General features: G+C 36.7%; 1 protein-coding gene across 1 annotated transcript; it reads left to right on the top strand.

Annotated features, from left to right (window-relative positions):
- Window positions 1-8,223: 8,223 nt before the first annotated feature.
- On the top strand, window positions 8,224-15,297 carry LOC140226316 (S-crystallin SL11-like). Its single transcript, XM_072306810.1, has 5 exons — window positions 8,224-8,368; window positions 10,640-10,735; window positions 12,741-12,856; window positions 13,739-13,849; window positions 15,133-15,297. The coding sequence occupies exons 1-5, from the start codon at window positions 8,227-8,229 to the stop codon at window positions 15,295-15,297; spliced, it is 630 nt and encodes a 209-aa protein (XP_072162911.1). The 5' UTR covers window positions 8,224-8,226.
- The last annotated feature ends 1,558 nt before the right edge of the window (window positions 15,298-16,855 follow it).

Raw genomic sequence — 16,855 nt, 5'->3', positions numbered from 1 at the left:
GACCCTGAGCAGCCAAGTCTCACTGATTCTACCAGGAGACTTCCAAAGAATGACACCATCTCTTTACATCTGGATCAGAGAATATCCAAAATCTCTTGATTTGGAGATTATTTTTGCTCCATTAAATGCCATTGTAATGGAGAATTATCCCCCTAAACCCCCCGTGGAATCTCCCTAGTACGAGTGTGTGAATGTTAATTGGCTGCCCTCTCACAGGGCTTAGCTGCCAGTAAAGTGGAAACTTGATACACTGTATAAACAGATCCGATACATATAACAAAATACCTGATATATTATGACAAACTAATTTCTCCAGTCCAATGAATTTATCTTTTGTTTTGTATAACAAAATATCTGACATAAAGTACAAGTTTTCTTGGTCCCTGACCCAGGGAGTTTGTTGTACTGAGTTTCCACTGTATTCTTTATCAGTCAGGAGAGTCCAATACAGTATACAGTGCACTCCCGTTACAATGAACTCGGTTATAACAAATTCTCATTACAGTGAAAGCAGACTTCAAGTCCCAAAATTATCATCAAGATATATTCTAATACAGGATACTGTTCTGTTATAATGAAAGAAAACCTGAGGACTTCGTTATAACAGGAGTACATTGTACATACCACGTAGATCCTGGAAAAAGATAGCAGAAATGCATGTAAATTATCTTGAATATTCAAAGTCCCCTGGCAGACAAACGCAAACAAGCAACATTCCATCCTTGATGACCAAGGTGTAGCCTAACAAAAAACATAGGCTGCAAAATCAGAACTATACTACATTTTTGTATTATCAACTCTTGGCCGACTGTACCACACTCCAAATTTTCACTTTATAAAAACTAGAGGATATTATGTGAAGGAAATTTGTACACCAGTCATTTAATATTGTTGCATTTGACAGACTGAAATCCTTGGCGAGTTTCAGTCGCTGGCATCTTTTTTTTTTTTTGCTTTTTCAGTTCAGATTATTTATAAATGTATTCATTAATTCAATAACATTTGTTTACTATTTGTCGTTGTGTGCTTTTTTAATTTGTCTATGCATTTAGTACTGTTGCCACAGATGGCAACAAGTTTTAGGTTTGAGGGGAGAAAAAAAAAGACATGTTATAAACCCTCCTGATTCATTAAAATACATGTATTGAAATGCTTGCGCAGTCCCGTCTAGAACAAAACAAAACAAAACAAAACAAAACGTGATCACAGTACATGGCAATTAACTCAGTTCCTAAAGTAACTTATGTTGACACCTTGAAATAGTGCAGTGTAGTTTATAAAGGTCCGACAGTTTTTTTTTTTGTTTTTTTTTTAGACAGAGTACAGATGAAATTGATTTCCGTTTGATAATTAACAGGTTAGTTTTTGCTGGTAGCTGACTAGATGTTATCATGTACATTTGTATCTATATTACAAAATTATGGTCATACAGTGTACAGGCATATCCATGTATTCCATGTTTTACTGTAGGTGAATTATGCACAGGGCTGTGATGTATTGTGCCTGACAATATATTTGTAGATTTTACATTTCAGTATGTGCCCTTACATGTTTTTTTTTTTTTTTCAGAACATCGAATAACTCATATTCTGTAGATTTGAGTGAATTAATAAATGCAACACAAATTTTCTTTCACGTTGTTGTCCTTGTTGTTACGATGAAATGGATTTCTGCCTCGGTGGCTGATTTGCCCAAAAGAAATAAATTAACACTTCACATGAAAAATAATCATATATACACTGTGTAGTTTACAGGGACTGTACAGTTCTGGTTGAGGTGAGGATTTAGCTTTTCAATGTTTTACGAGATATTCAGAAACCACTCTATGGAATGTCAAAGCTTAAGCATGCAATTCTACGGGGAATCAAAAGTGTATTTGATGAAAATCGGTTTTGAAATGTCTGAGATATCCAAAAACAAGGTGAAAGAAAGAGGTCCTAATAAAAGGCGTGGCCTGTCGCCTTTTATTATTTTCACTTTTTGGATATCTCGGCCATTTGAAAACCAATTTTCATCAAATAAACGTTGAATCCTTCGTAAAATTACATGCTCTTCCATATTTCATAAGAGGTTTCTCATCTCACTTAGGAATATTATAAACCTGACTCCTCATCTCAACCAGTACTGTACAGTCCCTTTAAAATTCAATTGTTTTGATTGGCTGCGTCTACACAAACTGCATGCACAATGTTACTTTCAGGTATTGTGTAACTATATTGTGCGCTATATCGTTGAATTTCTATTCTAAAATTAGAGAAGCTCCTTTATTCTCTTGGAGGGGGGCATGGTTACCCTTCTCTCATCCTCTCCATGCATCTTTCCTCTTCCCGCGCCACAATGCCGGGGGGGGGGGGGGGGGGGGGCAACAAAATTACAAGTGTTTCACTAAAAATGTGCACCAGCTCATTTAACTCAGTTATAAAGGTGTGAAATCTCCCCCGTGTGGGATACCCTTTCCACCCCCCACCCTTTAACTCGGTTCCCCCTCCACAAATTAGCAAATGTTTGGGATTGGCAAATATTCAAATAAATGCAGTCCTTTAAAATGTGCACCACGTCGTTGAATTTCAATTCAAAGAATTTGAAAATTCCCTCGTGTATAGGAAGGGAAATCACCCCTCATTATTACACCCGGTCCCCCTGCAATGTATGGATGTGATTATAAGTGCACTCCTGTCTTGAACGAAATTCTCGGGACCGGCAGTTTACTCCTTATGTTATACCGAAATTTCGTTGTAATCGAACAAATACACTGATGCGGAAGACACGCAAACTATGCGAATGATAATTGTTTGCTGTTATTGAATATTCCTCATAAAGCTGGAAATCTATGGAAAATGGGTTGCTGTACCTCATTAATTTCGTTTGAATGTAGACCCTAACAATGATATATATATATATATATATATATATATATATATATGTTGCGAATTCACGTATTGGCTCCAATGTAACGAAGAATAAACCGCTAATGCCATATTTTGCCAATATAGAGTTTATTTTGAGTTGCTCAATAAACTCTATATTGGCGAAATATTGCATTACCGGTTTATTCTTCGATATATATATATATATATATATATATATATATATATATATATATATATATATATATATATATATATATATAAGAAAGCATACGATTGTTTCTACCTTCGTGCCTTGTTTGAAAAGACATGTGATGTTATAAATTTATGGTTGGATTCAGTAACGGTTCGTTTTTCCAAGGGTTCGCTAATACCAAATTATTTCGTTATACCGAATTAGGTCGTTATTACGATGGTTCATTGTTCCCAAGTTTTGCCATTCCCAGGATTTGTGGCGCTGAAGTAAATCCACAAAATGAAATACACTTGTATACAGTATTAGTTATTCTTGAGCTTTGTTCTCCCTAATATTCGTTATGCCGAAAGTTGTAATAATTCTAGAAGGGACGAGATAAAGTATGTGTGATGTCGGTGGTTTGTTAGTGAAATAATAAGGTTCTTTGTTCCGAAGGTTCGTTGATTAATCCTAAAATGAAGTAAGGATTGTTCTTTAAACGCTTTATTTTATCGGAAGACGATATAAGCTTCCTATTTCCGAGGTTTTGTTAGTGTACTTTATGATCTTTGCGAACATACCTTATTTCATGCTCCGAGTAAGGAACATTCATTAAAACAACGAATATTCCTATCAAATTTCTGATCACCGAATTTTACGAATAACAATCCTTCGGAATAACGCCACAATACTCGAAATGTGGCAGTAATTTACCAGGTCGCTTTAATACTTTCCTTTTTTTTTAATTTGGGATTATGTTTTAAAATTCCATTTGTACGGAAAGTGACCGATGTCTAACGAAGTACAAATACAGGTCAGCCAGCAAGATAAAAAGCTCTAAAAGGTGTGGGTGGTGGTCATTCATAATCCAGTAGTTTTAAAGGGATGGTACAGTATTGGTGGAGATGAGAATTGGGCTTTTAACTTTTTGCGAGATTCCAAGAAAACACTTATGAAATACAACATAGTACAGAGCATACGTTATTTTAAGAGGAATTCAAAATTTTATTTGATGAAAATCGGGTTTGGAATGACTGAAACATCCAAAAACAAAGTAAAACAAAGCGATCGTAATAAAATATGGGTCCGACACTTCATTAGAATCGCTCTGTTTTGGATATCTCAGCCATTTCAAAACCAATTTTCGTCAAATAAGCGTTGAATCTCTCATGGAATTACATGTTCGTTCAAATTTTATAGGAGGTTTCTCATTATCTCGTCAAAAAATGTTAGAAACCTGAAATTAGGTCTCAAACAAAACTATACGATCCCTTTGATGCAGCAGTCTGCTGACCTTAATTTCCTCTTGACAAAATCTCTTGTAATGTTGCTTAATGTAGACCTAGATGTATATGATAACGCTCTTTTTACCATTGTTTGCAAAGTGTTGATATTTCGAGTGACCGAGGTCAGCCCAAGAGCTGAATCTTTATCTTTACCAACTTCAATCACTGTACATTTCATCGATTTTTTTCTTTATTTGTTGTTGTTGTTGTTGTTGTTGTTGTTGTGCAATAGCAGCGCTATCACAATCGATTCGCCATTTTATATTTATATACAACAATTTAATTTTCTTGACTTTTACATTAAAGAAGAAGATCATTCATGACTTTCCACTCTGTCTTCATATCAGTAGTCAACTCAGAAAATCTATTTCAGTAATACAACTTATTAGGTGTTTTTTTTTTTTTCAGTCAAATTAATGGTCTTATTTCGAAAACGTGAACATATCCTCCACAAGTCTTTAATCATTCAAATCCGCACGCCAATCATAATTATTTCGAAAATGTTCGCTTTATTGAGAATTCTAACGTGATCAAATTTTTGTTTTATAGTGGAAATCACGTTCTCGAGTAAGAGCTAAGTATTCCTCATTTACGGCCTACCCATGGAGCACTTTCAGTTTACATACGGGGCATGCATGTTACTATTGGAAGCTTCAACATCATTTGGTCAACGTCATTATTGTTGGTGTACAATGAATGCAAATCCACGCCAGCTAAGTCGTCCAAGAATTTGTTTTCGTCGAAATTCCTATACGAAAGAACGAGGGCGAGAGATTTTGGCCAGGGGTTTTGGGGCGTGGACTTTACCGACGGGATTTTATAACACCTGTATACCAATTGAAGGAGTAGGTGCTTAAACCCACCGTTCGTGATCGTGTATTTGAGAATCTAAACCACCTAAGACACTGAAGAGAACCAAATTAGATTAAGTAGTATGCACTTGAGAGGGTCACACGCGTGGGAAGTTGAATAAGTTTGGATATACCATGGGCATTACACAAATCATGTGAAGTAACTTTGGTTACAAGAGGGTAAAGTATGTTACAATTCATATCATATACACGAGAACAGCTAATACGTCTGATAAGAACTAGAAAATACGCAATCAAAATTCTCGTTTAATATACATCCAATATAAGTTCTATATAATACAAGAAATTTGAAGTACTGTTTGGAGGAAAGAATGTGCTTTTTTTTTCTTTTGGTTCAAGTCCGTGAAGCTCCTACAGTAGACTCCTTCAAAACATTACTGAAAATTCATCTGTTCTCGCATGACATGTAATTTGTATGGATTTACTATATATTTATGTTACGTTCGTTCTATAAGTTATAATTTACAATGTGTATTCTGTGTATTTTGTATTGCGTTTCATCGTACTACTATTTGTATCTACTCCATGACTGAATTTGTTTTTTCTAATTGTTTCTTTGAGATGTTCAGCGCTTAGAAACATTGTAATAAGCGCTTTTTAAATGATATTTATTTATTCATTATTTATTCATTTCAGTTCAAGTTGCAGTAATTCCAAATCATCACTTTGAATTCAAGATCATGACTGTCATGAAGTTTAGGTTTTCTTTCAATAGAAGCGAGGTAGGCGCGCTCTACCACTTGATATAAATCTTATATAAATGCATTATTATAATGTATTTGAAATCCTATCTAATATTTTCCCGTTTATGCCTGACGTTTCTCTTTCAGCTGATCTTACTCTATTTTTGGTCAACTTTTCAGCCCCTTGGCCACACCATCACCGAAAAACTGGAAGATGTTTATTTTGTAAAAATGTGACCTTTTTTTTTTTTCAACAACCCCCCACAATACATGAGAACTGATTTTTAATCCAGCTATTGGTAGACCGCCCGCATAGTTTGAAATCTACCCTTGTGTCAACACCCATAGCATAGTCACGTAATTCTCCAGAGAGAGAGAATGAGGGAGATACAGACTCACATTACAAACCAGCGCAAATGCTTGTATACGCCTATATCGAAAAATACAATTGATGTAATATATACGTATATATGTATATGACAATGTATATATATATATATATATATATATATATATATATATATAGCGAAGAATCAAAAAATAAACTAGTAATGCATTATTTCGCCAATAAGAATGAGTTTATTGAACAACTCAAATTTTCGGTGGCCTCCACCTTCTTCAGGAGTCTCGACGCGGAATGTCAATACCATCAGCAGAGGAAAGAAAACTCGCCGAGTTACGAGTAATCGTGAAGAGTAAGAGCTTTCAAGGTGAAGGGTTGAACAGGGATTTATCCATTCTAAACGGTTACTCATTCTTCCGTTAAAGAGAAGAATAAGTCATGATGAGGATTATAAGATATTTTTTTCAAAATATCTTTCTAATTGATAACTATTTCACTACCACTGGTGTTGTGATAGAGAAATTAGTTGGTTATTCTGTCTGAGATTATGACGAATTATAGCGAATATTATGATTTCATGTCTCCATCTTAATAATCAATTTACTCTTATTTTGTATTATTTTCTGTAGATGGATTCACACTGTCATCCTATTACTCAGTTGTATGAGTCAATCAATTTCACACTTGCATGTTCAAATCTGTTTAGCTTTCAGCGAGACACCACCAAACTGTGGCTTTTGTAATTGACTATTTCATCAGTTTCTTAACAGGAATTATTATACCAACTTCTTCCTACCGATGATTTTTGTATTTTAAGTCATGAAACAATTTGATTGTTGGAGCGCTCTTTAACCTAATTTTGTAACTTATGGTACGTTGATGAGTACATATGTCGATATCTTAACATGTGATAATACAAAGTAATTGAACACCATTGTTACGTAATAAACATGTCAATGTCCTCCTCCTTATGCGTGGGGTACCTTGACTACATTGCGTCTACATGGCAACATCATTGTAAAGGGTACGCACTCTCATAGCAACCAATTCTGTGTATATGGGTGCGCGCTCTTCATGTTCAATTTATGTTTTGGTATTGACATTCCGCGTCGAGACTCCTGAAGAAGGTGGAGGCCACCGAAAATTTGAGTTGTTCAATAAACTCATTCTTATTGGCGAAATAATGCATTACTAGTTTATTTTTTGATTCTTCGCTATATTGGAGCCAATACGTGAATTCGCAACATATATATATATATATATATATATATATATATATAGAAAGAGAGAGAGAGAGAGAGAGGGAGAGGGAGATAAGATATATAGTCCATAAAAATTATCACGTATTGACAAATATAATATATATACATAAGCACTTACAATTATTGTAACACGTAGGCTCTGCAATGAAAACTAAGACTAAAAAAATATGTCTCGTCCCGTCCGAAGTGATCCCCAACACTATTTATTTTGAATTCATTTTCTATTTCAACCTGTGTGCGAACTCATATACAGGTTAGAAATTAAATGACACTTTTGACCGTTGATTTGAGGTTGTCGTTCATAATCACGGAATTAAAAGAATACACTTCTATAACAGTGTTATCACGGCCACCGGCCCACTTTGTCTCTCGTGTTGTCAATACACGTACATGTATTTGCATGACATATGTTTTCCTCCCCTATGTAAACTCGATTCTTCTTTATGCTTCATTCGGGCTGCGTCAACACACTTTGGTCTCTATCTCATTCAGCTAGGGGTCTTTGCCGTTGGAGAGAGAGAGAACAAAAGCCCTCTGCAAACAAATTTCAGTTTGCACATTATGCAATCATAGGTGCGTACGTGGTAGGTGTGTAGGCCTACGTGGTAGGCAGTGATTTTCAAGGGAACTCGTCATTCAGCAGGCTCCGACCTCTCCCGGCTAGTCTCATCAGGATTTTTCCCCATCTTATATTAATTTTCTTCTCGTCCTTGGTCATCCGAAATCATCATTATCATCATGCCTTCCTACAAGCTCGTGTACTTTAACGGCCGTGGTCGTGCCGAGGTGTCCCGTCTACTCTTCGCCCAGGCCGGCGTCGAATACGAGGACAGCCGCGTCACACAGGAGGAGTTTGCCGCAATGAAAGAAGACAAATCAAGTAAGCTTATCACTATCGTGTCACTATACGTCTCGCTCGCACAGAGAATTCTTTAAACCATCTTTTTTTTTTTTTTTTTTACCTTTCTCCATTTGCATCTTGCAGCGAGTGTGTTCGCAAATATTTGCAAATTATGCATTGCTAAAATCAACTAAAATTTGTTGGAATCAAGGTATGACATTGCGATTACCAATCCTTAACATGATTCAATAATTTCGAAGGGAATATCATTATTACCTGTAAGGGTATCGCGTCCAAGGGGTTCAATGTTAAGGAATTTGAAGCAAAGACTGCAAGCTTTATCACGAAGAATATCCAATATTATGATAATAACACATTGATCGTTAACAAGTAACATTTTGTGTGTCTTTTCTCTTGTTTTGTGAACATGTATAAAGCATACATTCTTCATATATTTCCTGAGGGAGAGAGAAAGGTATTTCGTATCATATCATCAGCATGCACACTATAATTACAAAGTCATTTTCCAAATGTTGTTACAAATTGCAAGCACAACTCTCAGTCGAATCGAGAATCAAGATTCAAAATATGAATTATGCTTTGAGCACCCTATATTATGTAAACGCCCCCAAAAGTACGGTATGATTATGTATGCCACTGCCTGTTTTATTGTTCATAGTCGAGACGCTATCAAAGGATACAACGATTGCCTGGTATTGGAACCACAGTGAATACACAAGTTTTAATGTGATACCTTTAGCAGGCTAACTAATATTACAATGTCCGTTGTTGCCTAACGTAGTACAGTACAGGTCATAAAGTACCTTGAACTTACAGAATATATATAGTCTGCCACGCCCCCATCAACTGCTTAAGTTTATCAAGTCTAAAGTGCAATCGCAGTTTAAAGGACAAGTTCACCTTCATAGACATGGGTTGAGTGAATGCAGCAATATTAGTAGAGCACATCATTGAGAGTTTGAGGAAAATCGGACAATCAGTTCAAAAGTTGTGAATTCTTAAAGTTTCTGCTCACTCAAGGCTGGATGAGAAGACTGCTATAGCTTGTGATGTCACATGAGTACAACGATATAAAGAAAGAATAAAGAAAATTCAACATATTCTTACTTTTCTCGCATAACAAAAGAACACTTGACTTCTCTCTTTCAGAAGGCAGGGGGAATAATATTACCCTTAACATATGTCAGTAACAAGTCGAAGAAATGTGCACTTAATTAAAAAAGTAAAGTTTTGTGAAATTCTCTTTTTATTTTCTTTATATGGTACGCATATGACATCATACACTATAGTCTGATAGTAGTCTTCTCATCCAGCAGTGACTACGCAGATACTTTAAAAATTCATAACTTTTGAATGGATTGTCAAATTTTCCCCAAACTTTCACTGATGTGTTCCACTAATATTGCTGCATTCACTCAATCCACTGAAGGTGGACTTGTCCTTTAATAGTTTGTATTGATAAGTGTACACAACAGCGGAAACGAATGCAATTTTAACGCATTTTTACTCTAAACAGATTCACTTACTCTTTGTCAACTGTGTCATGGTGGACCATGCATTTTATAGTTCTGTTCGTTGTTTTGTTTTGTTTTGGATGGGGTGCGGAGGTTTTATGAGATCTTCGAATTTTCTTGCAGGTGGTTGATAACCAAAGGGAAAAATGTATCTTCGTTTGGCTCCTGTGAGTTAGGATTTTGATTTACGTGATAAGGGTTACGCTTGAGCAACATTGTTACCTTTCGAAGGTCGCATTAATATGTGTCAAGTGACACCAGACGGGCATACGGTGTGATAAAGGACTAAATCCATTTGAATTATGTTATCATAAAATGATTACGTTTCGACGGACAGACACAATAACCAAAGACTAAAAAGAAAGTCTAGTACTCTTGCTTATCATAAAACTAATTTGGTTTGGGAAATGAGACACGTTTATCCGTGCGGATGCAGAACATTATCAAGTAGACGGATTTTAGTGTGCAGGAGATCGCATATAGTGAACCATTTCCCAAATACACTGTATACTCATGTTGTACAACAACACAAACAAACGCATTAACAATTCTACATTGCAGGCAATTTTTGATTCCTCTTCTTTCCCAATGAAGACTGAGGTACTATAACTTTGTGATGCGCAGAAAAGAAGACTCGGGTCTTTTCATGCGTTAGGTGAGTTTTGAGAAAAGAAATAACGTTGCATACAATCTGATTATATTTCCATATACATCACTAAAGATAGAGGCCTTATTTAAACTTACAGGAAGTAATATTTTTCTCATCTTTTATCAGAGCTTCCGTTCGGCCAGCTTCCGGTTCTGATAGTTGACTCACACCCACCCCTCCCACAGAGTCACGCCATCGAGAGGTACCTGGCACGAGAATTCGGTAAGAATCAACTTTTAAGCAACTGAAGATTCTGTAAATAATGACCCTTGGTTCGATCTCTGAAAGGACAGCAATATTGCTTCATTTCGACATCTTTTTTTTATCATGATATGAAATAGTACACTGCATGTTTATTTTTGTCTAGTATCATTAAAAATTTTATAATACAATGTTTATTTAAGAGCCTATTAAAACTCTGCCAAGAGAATGGTATGTCACAGAAGTCTGACATATACTTTTGTTGACCTTTACATAATTGTATAATATATATATATATTCACTATAATAATATGGAATAAAAAAAGAGGTGAAGCATACAATTATAAAAAAGAAAAAAAAAAAGAAAAAAGAAAAGGGGACGGGTAGTTTCGGAAGTTTTGGGGAGTAATAAGACGGGCCCTGTCTCGGGAGTGTCAGTGACTAACGGGATGAAAGTGTACCCCATAGGAGGAATTAAACACCAGTTTCAAGCACAGGCTCTTATACGCTTCTAATCTCGCACAATTAAAATGCAAATGGATCTGAAAATATCTAGATGTATTTCTGATGGCGAATGAACACACAAAACTATAACTTTACGCAGTCACAAGAGTGAACGTGTGATCAACTAAACAACGAGTCTTCAGTTTTTGTGATACAGTATTTTGACTTTCTAAATCACACAGGGAATTTCATTACGTGAGAAAAAGATGAATTAAATTTGTTCACACAGGTGAAGATTTAGACTCATTCTCCTTTAACTCTTTCTGCTCATTACTTTGTAATCACTATCCTGCAAAATGCGAGCGCTTATATTATTGCCAAAAGATAGTTGGTGATTATTGTTTTAAACATATTGTCTAACATGTGGACCTTTCGTATAGATCATTTGGGTGGTGGTAGCAAATGAATAAAGAGTATTGAAACGTGCACTTCGTGCAGATAACAGTGGATTAATTTGAATGGAATTGGATATTGGAGTAGGCATACATTTGTTTTACGTAAGCACTAACAAAACACCGAATGCGTGCAAGCAAACAAAGGACCTGGGGCTGTAGAGTCACCTCGATCATTTTCTGCCTGTCATTCAGGTTAAAGGGCATATCTCTGATCAGCTTAGAGCGCAAGTAAACTGAGCCCGGGTACTGAGCTTGCCAGTTCACTCAAACCAGAGACCTTGCATGGACTTGCTCGACTGTGGGTCGGTCCGTCACGGTGGCTCAAATTCATCTAGCCTATGAACAGCTCGTATTTTACATAAAGATTAAAGACGTATATATAGTACACATGCAAAATGTGAAATCTACAGTATGGTTATGATTACAAGAGGAAAAAAAAAATACCTGAATTTCTGCGGCGCCGTAGCTGGCAGGGTACAGATCGGCCTGTCGTCGCCCGGAGTTGCGACAGTATAATGTGAATGAATATGAGGCCTTTTAAGTCACATACTTCTGGCGACACTTGGAATTTCGATCCGTCTTTTGTACATTTCAACAGGTGAGGGTACAGCATGTATAGACTGGTCATGCAGTACAACATTGCCTAGGTTGCATCTTAATCTATGTGGACTAAAGAATAGCTTGCGGAAAATTCGACTTTTGGGAGATTAAAATCATTTATATAAAGAGAAGCCTCCTCGACTGAGGCGATTGTTCGAACTTGGTCGCGATCGACTTAAGCAAGTATCGCGCTTGCACGCGCGGCGTTTGCGTCCGTCAATTTTGTTACATTATTCTATTGTATCGAGTAGCGTATGGTTACACAGCGCCAACTCGGTAAAAAAAGAAATGCACAAAATATTCTTTTCTGCAGTTAAAGAAATCTTTTAGATGCAAACCATTGATTACTATGTGTTTTATAGATTTTAAAAAAAAAAGTCTTGGCCTGACGGTACCCTCATCTGATCATGTAATGCAAATGAATTCGTCATTATTTCTTCTTTCCTGTTAGTGATCAACCATCTAAGCTATTTCCCAACATCGTGTTATGCTCATACAGCTCAGTCTATGCTCAATTTCAAATACAGGAATGTACGGCAAGAGCAACTATGAATCCACAATGATCGATCTGGTGGCTGAGACGATGGAAGAGATTGCTAAGCCGGTCTTTCCTATGTATATGGAGAAGGATGCAGAGAAAAAGGTCTGTGATAGGTTGCCATGGCAATGGTCGCGATGAGATGAGTCCACAATCAAAAGCCACAGGAATGAATTTGAATTTTCGAGGATGAGCTCGTCGTTAAGTATGGGCCGCTAAGTGTCGCATGGTCTCTTTTGTCATTTCGTGACGACGGAGCCCATGTGATACTTGGCGCTCCATACTTAGCTCATCCTCGAAGTTAAGGATCACGGCCTGAACGTAACTAATGGTAGTGGTGACTGTTGTGGAAAGACACTAACCCCATACTATACGTCTAATGTTTCACTGGATTCTTCGGTCATGCTTTTCAAGACAGGAAAAGTACGCTGCATATTTGGGCACGGGGTACCCACTAACGGATGTGGATTTTAATTATCATATCGAAAAATCTTCATGTCGTACAATTTCAATGACGTTTCTTTCATGTAGTGTGCAAAATTGAGGTAGAAAATCACGTGAAAGTATCAAACATAATAGTTCTGGATAATAACTACTGTATTCAGAACTCATCAAGGACATATTATCATGTCCATCAACCTGAGATCAATGCAGCTGGCTTGGAATTTGTCTTGCCGGAAATCACTCGGTTAAAGATTGTGTAAACATACACTAATGTTTCTGTAATGAAACATTAGGTATTTCTAAAGTGTGAAACATAGTAATAGCAAGTCCTCCCCGAAAACATCAATCCCCTTGCAAAAATAGAAAGTATTCATAGCAAATGAACTAAAATTATTACTTCAAGGATGAATTTCTTTAAAGAGATGTGGTTCATCTTGTGACGTCGTCCAAACTTTTAGAATTTGCAATAGTCACATGTATTTGTCCGGACTTTCGCCGATTAGATTTTGATTGACTCATTTAATGTTGGTATGAATGGTTCAGGCCCAGATGATCGAGGAGTACGTGGAAAAGACTTCAGTTCCATTCATCACCCCGGTCGAAAAGCATCTTGGGAAGAATAATGAGGGCAAGGGATACTTTGTTGGAGAAACGGTGAGATTCGATCTCTCAACATTATTGAATTCTTTAAAGTCTTAAAGGAATGGTATTGTTTTGGTTGAGATGGAAATTCAGCTATTAACTATTTTCAGATGATTAGAAACCAGTAAGTAAAATAATAAAGAAACAAATTCTTCGAGGAATTCAAAGTTTATTTGATGAAATTTGGTTTTGAAGTGGGTGAGATATCCCAAAAACAAAGTGAAACAAAATGGATCCTAAAAAGGTGGTTCCAGCCTTTTATTAGGATCGCTTTGTGCTTGATATCTCTGCAATTTCAAAACCAATTATCGTTAAGTATAAACTTTGCATTCCTCTTATAGAATTGTATGCTCTGTCTGTTTCATAAGAGGTTTGTCATAATCTCACAAAAAATGGAAACCTGAAGCCCATATCAACCAATGCTATCATCCCTGTGGAGTAGTGTTTAAGAGACTTCAGTTTTTCTTCAAATGCAATGAGGATTCAGGAGTATTATAATAAAGAACGGCCCTGAATGGATAGTTACTTTCGTGAACTTACTACTAGTATATGCTTATTTCATGTAATGGCTTTCACTGTACATACATTGTAGTGACGGATCTTTCTAGCCGTTAACGATAGACGAAATGAAGGGTTTGTTCGCAAAAACCGATAAGTCCATATTTGCCAAATGGAGATATTTGCGATTAAAGGTCAAGAGAAATAAAGAGAATAATAAGATTTTTTGGCTTCTGTTGACCATAACTTCAAAAATGTACCTTTATTTGTAGTGACCAATATATCATTTAAAAGGTTTCATTTTGTACTTTATGACAGAGACCGTTCTTCAAAATCTTCAAAAATGGACTTATCGGTTTTTGCCAACAACCTCTTCAAATATAACAAATGAAATTTAATTGGTAATGTTACTACTTATGCCATGCATGTATCACGACAACGGTTATACAAGTATTCTTTGCAATGCTTTGTTTTATATATATATATATATATATATATATATATATATATATATATACATATATATATATATATATATATATATATATACATATATATATATATATTAATTTATTTATTTATTCTTATTTATCTATTTATTTATTTATTTATTGTAATTCAGCAATGGGCATTTTTGTCGGAAAAGGGAAAGTGAAATGTTTGATATCAAAAGAGAAGCTGGAGAAATTAAGATGTCTGTAGAAATCTGTTTTCAAAATGGGTAAAATTGTGATTAAATTGCTCGCATTCCCGGCCAAGGACTGTCGAACTTTCATTTGTGCGTTGTCTTTTGATAGATGACTGCCGCGGATCTGTACGTTTTCGCCGTATTTGAGTTCCTTGAGGAAATGATGCCCCAGCTGTTAGATAAGTATCCCCTCATCAAGGACTTCGTGGCGCGCATGAAGAAGGAACCGAAGATAGCCGCGTGGTTGGAGAAGAGACCAAAGGGCATGTTCTAGGTGTCTATAGGGTGTCTAACCTGGTGAAGTGGTCCCACCTCACATCCAACTGGACCCCATGCGAAGACCAGCTTAACGTAGCTGAATATGGGCTATCCAGCCATCTTCGCAGATGGAAATTAACAAACAAACAAACTGGCAGTCATCCAACTGTGTCCAAGAAACAATTATGTCACGTACGTTGGTCATCATTCTGTCAACATTCACAAATGGCTTGGGTGATTCTTTTGCAACGTGTTAGTTACAGCGGATAATTGTTGTTGTTGTTTTAGACCTGGTAGATTTAATTCACGATTAATTCACGATTTGTTTTAGTTTCTTGTAATCGCAACTAAAAAAAAAAAGAAAAGAAAAAAAGAAATGCGTTCTTGACTCCTGATAATGTACCACCTGATATCATTATATAGATGATGACTGGCGGGGAAGGGAACTTATACCGAATGTTCCACCCGAAGGGTTTGAAATGCTATTGAGGGAGGTTATAAGTCCCGAGACGAAGTCGAGGGACTTATAGCCTCCCGAAATAGCATTTCAAACCCCGAGGGTCTAACGTTTGGTATGTTCCCGACAACAAAAGTCATCATCTGTTATATTATATAGGTTAGTTAAATACCATCATTATCAATTGATTTCACGCTCTGAAAGTGGCGCATCAAACCGTACACCGTACCTTACGGTATTGATATCATTGTACGCTTAGCGTAAAGGTCCAGCACGCGCACAACGCACTCGATCGCGCTAGCTCGCGCAGAGCCAAATTCACCAGTGCGCGCGGGTATTTGTTACTGTATGTGAAAATGTTTTCTCATGGGAGAACATAACAAGAATCGCCCATGGGCGAACATAACAAGAATGTTCGCCCATGGGTGAACATAACGAATATACCTCCATCACGTGACTGTGTTTAGCCAATCACTAACCGGTATTTGACAAAGAGATTTTCCCCAGTGACTGCTAGAGTGCGGAGTCTTCGTCCTGTACTATTGTTTTGTGAGCGCAAGGGGAGCATTGGATGACAACGAGGCGGTACAACGGTAGGCGCGGCTCACCCCTCGTGCTAACACGCTAGCAAACGAGCAACCGAGGAGCAGCCAAAAGAAGTTCAGAAGTTCGCGTAATACGCGCTGTAGAAAATACATAGTACGCAAAGTCCGCCATTGTTGAGTGGAACAATGGCGGCCCCCATGAAATCACCAAAGAGATTTTTCTCCTCCCCACTGACTCCATTGTAGAGTCCGCCCTCTAGTGGTGGGGAGGAGAAAAATCTCTTTGGTATTTGACTAACCCATTTAATATTAAAAAGATATATACACGCCGTCTGCTCATGACTGCCCCCTGTTTTATTTTGCAGCGCACTTGACTGATGAAATATTTGCATATTTTTACAATCACGAATTCACGTGACCATATTAGAGCCAATTTTCATTATGTATATCATTGGTTAAGAAATCAACCTATACAAATCCCAAATGAGGATAATATCACATAGAGATTTGGACTCTTAAACATTCAAACCTCAGAAGCATCAATACGCTATATACTACATGGCAGATGGATC

This window comes from Diadema setosum, chromosome 3, assembly GCF_964275005.1.
Source record: "Diadema setosum chromosome 3, eeDiaSeto1, whole genome shotgun sequence".
NCBI lineage: Eukaryota > Metazoa > Echinodermata > Echinoidea > Diadematoida > Diadematidae > Diadema > Diadema setosum.
Note: the sequence above shows the minus strand (reverse complement) of the source record. Positions and strands in the feature narration are given on the sequence as shown.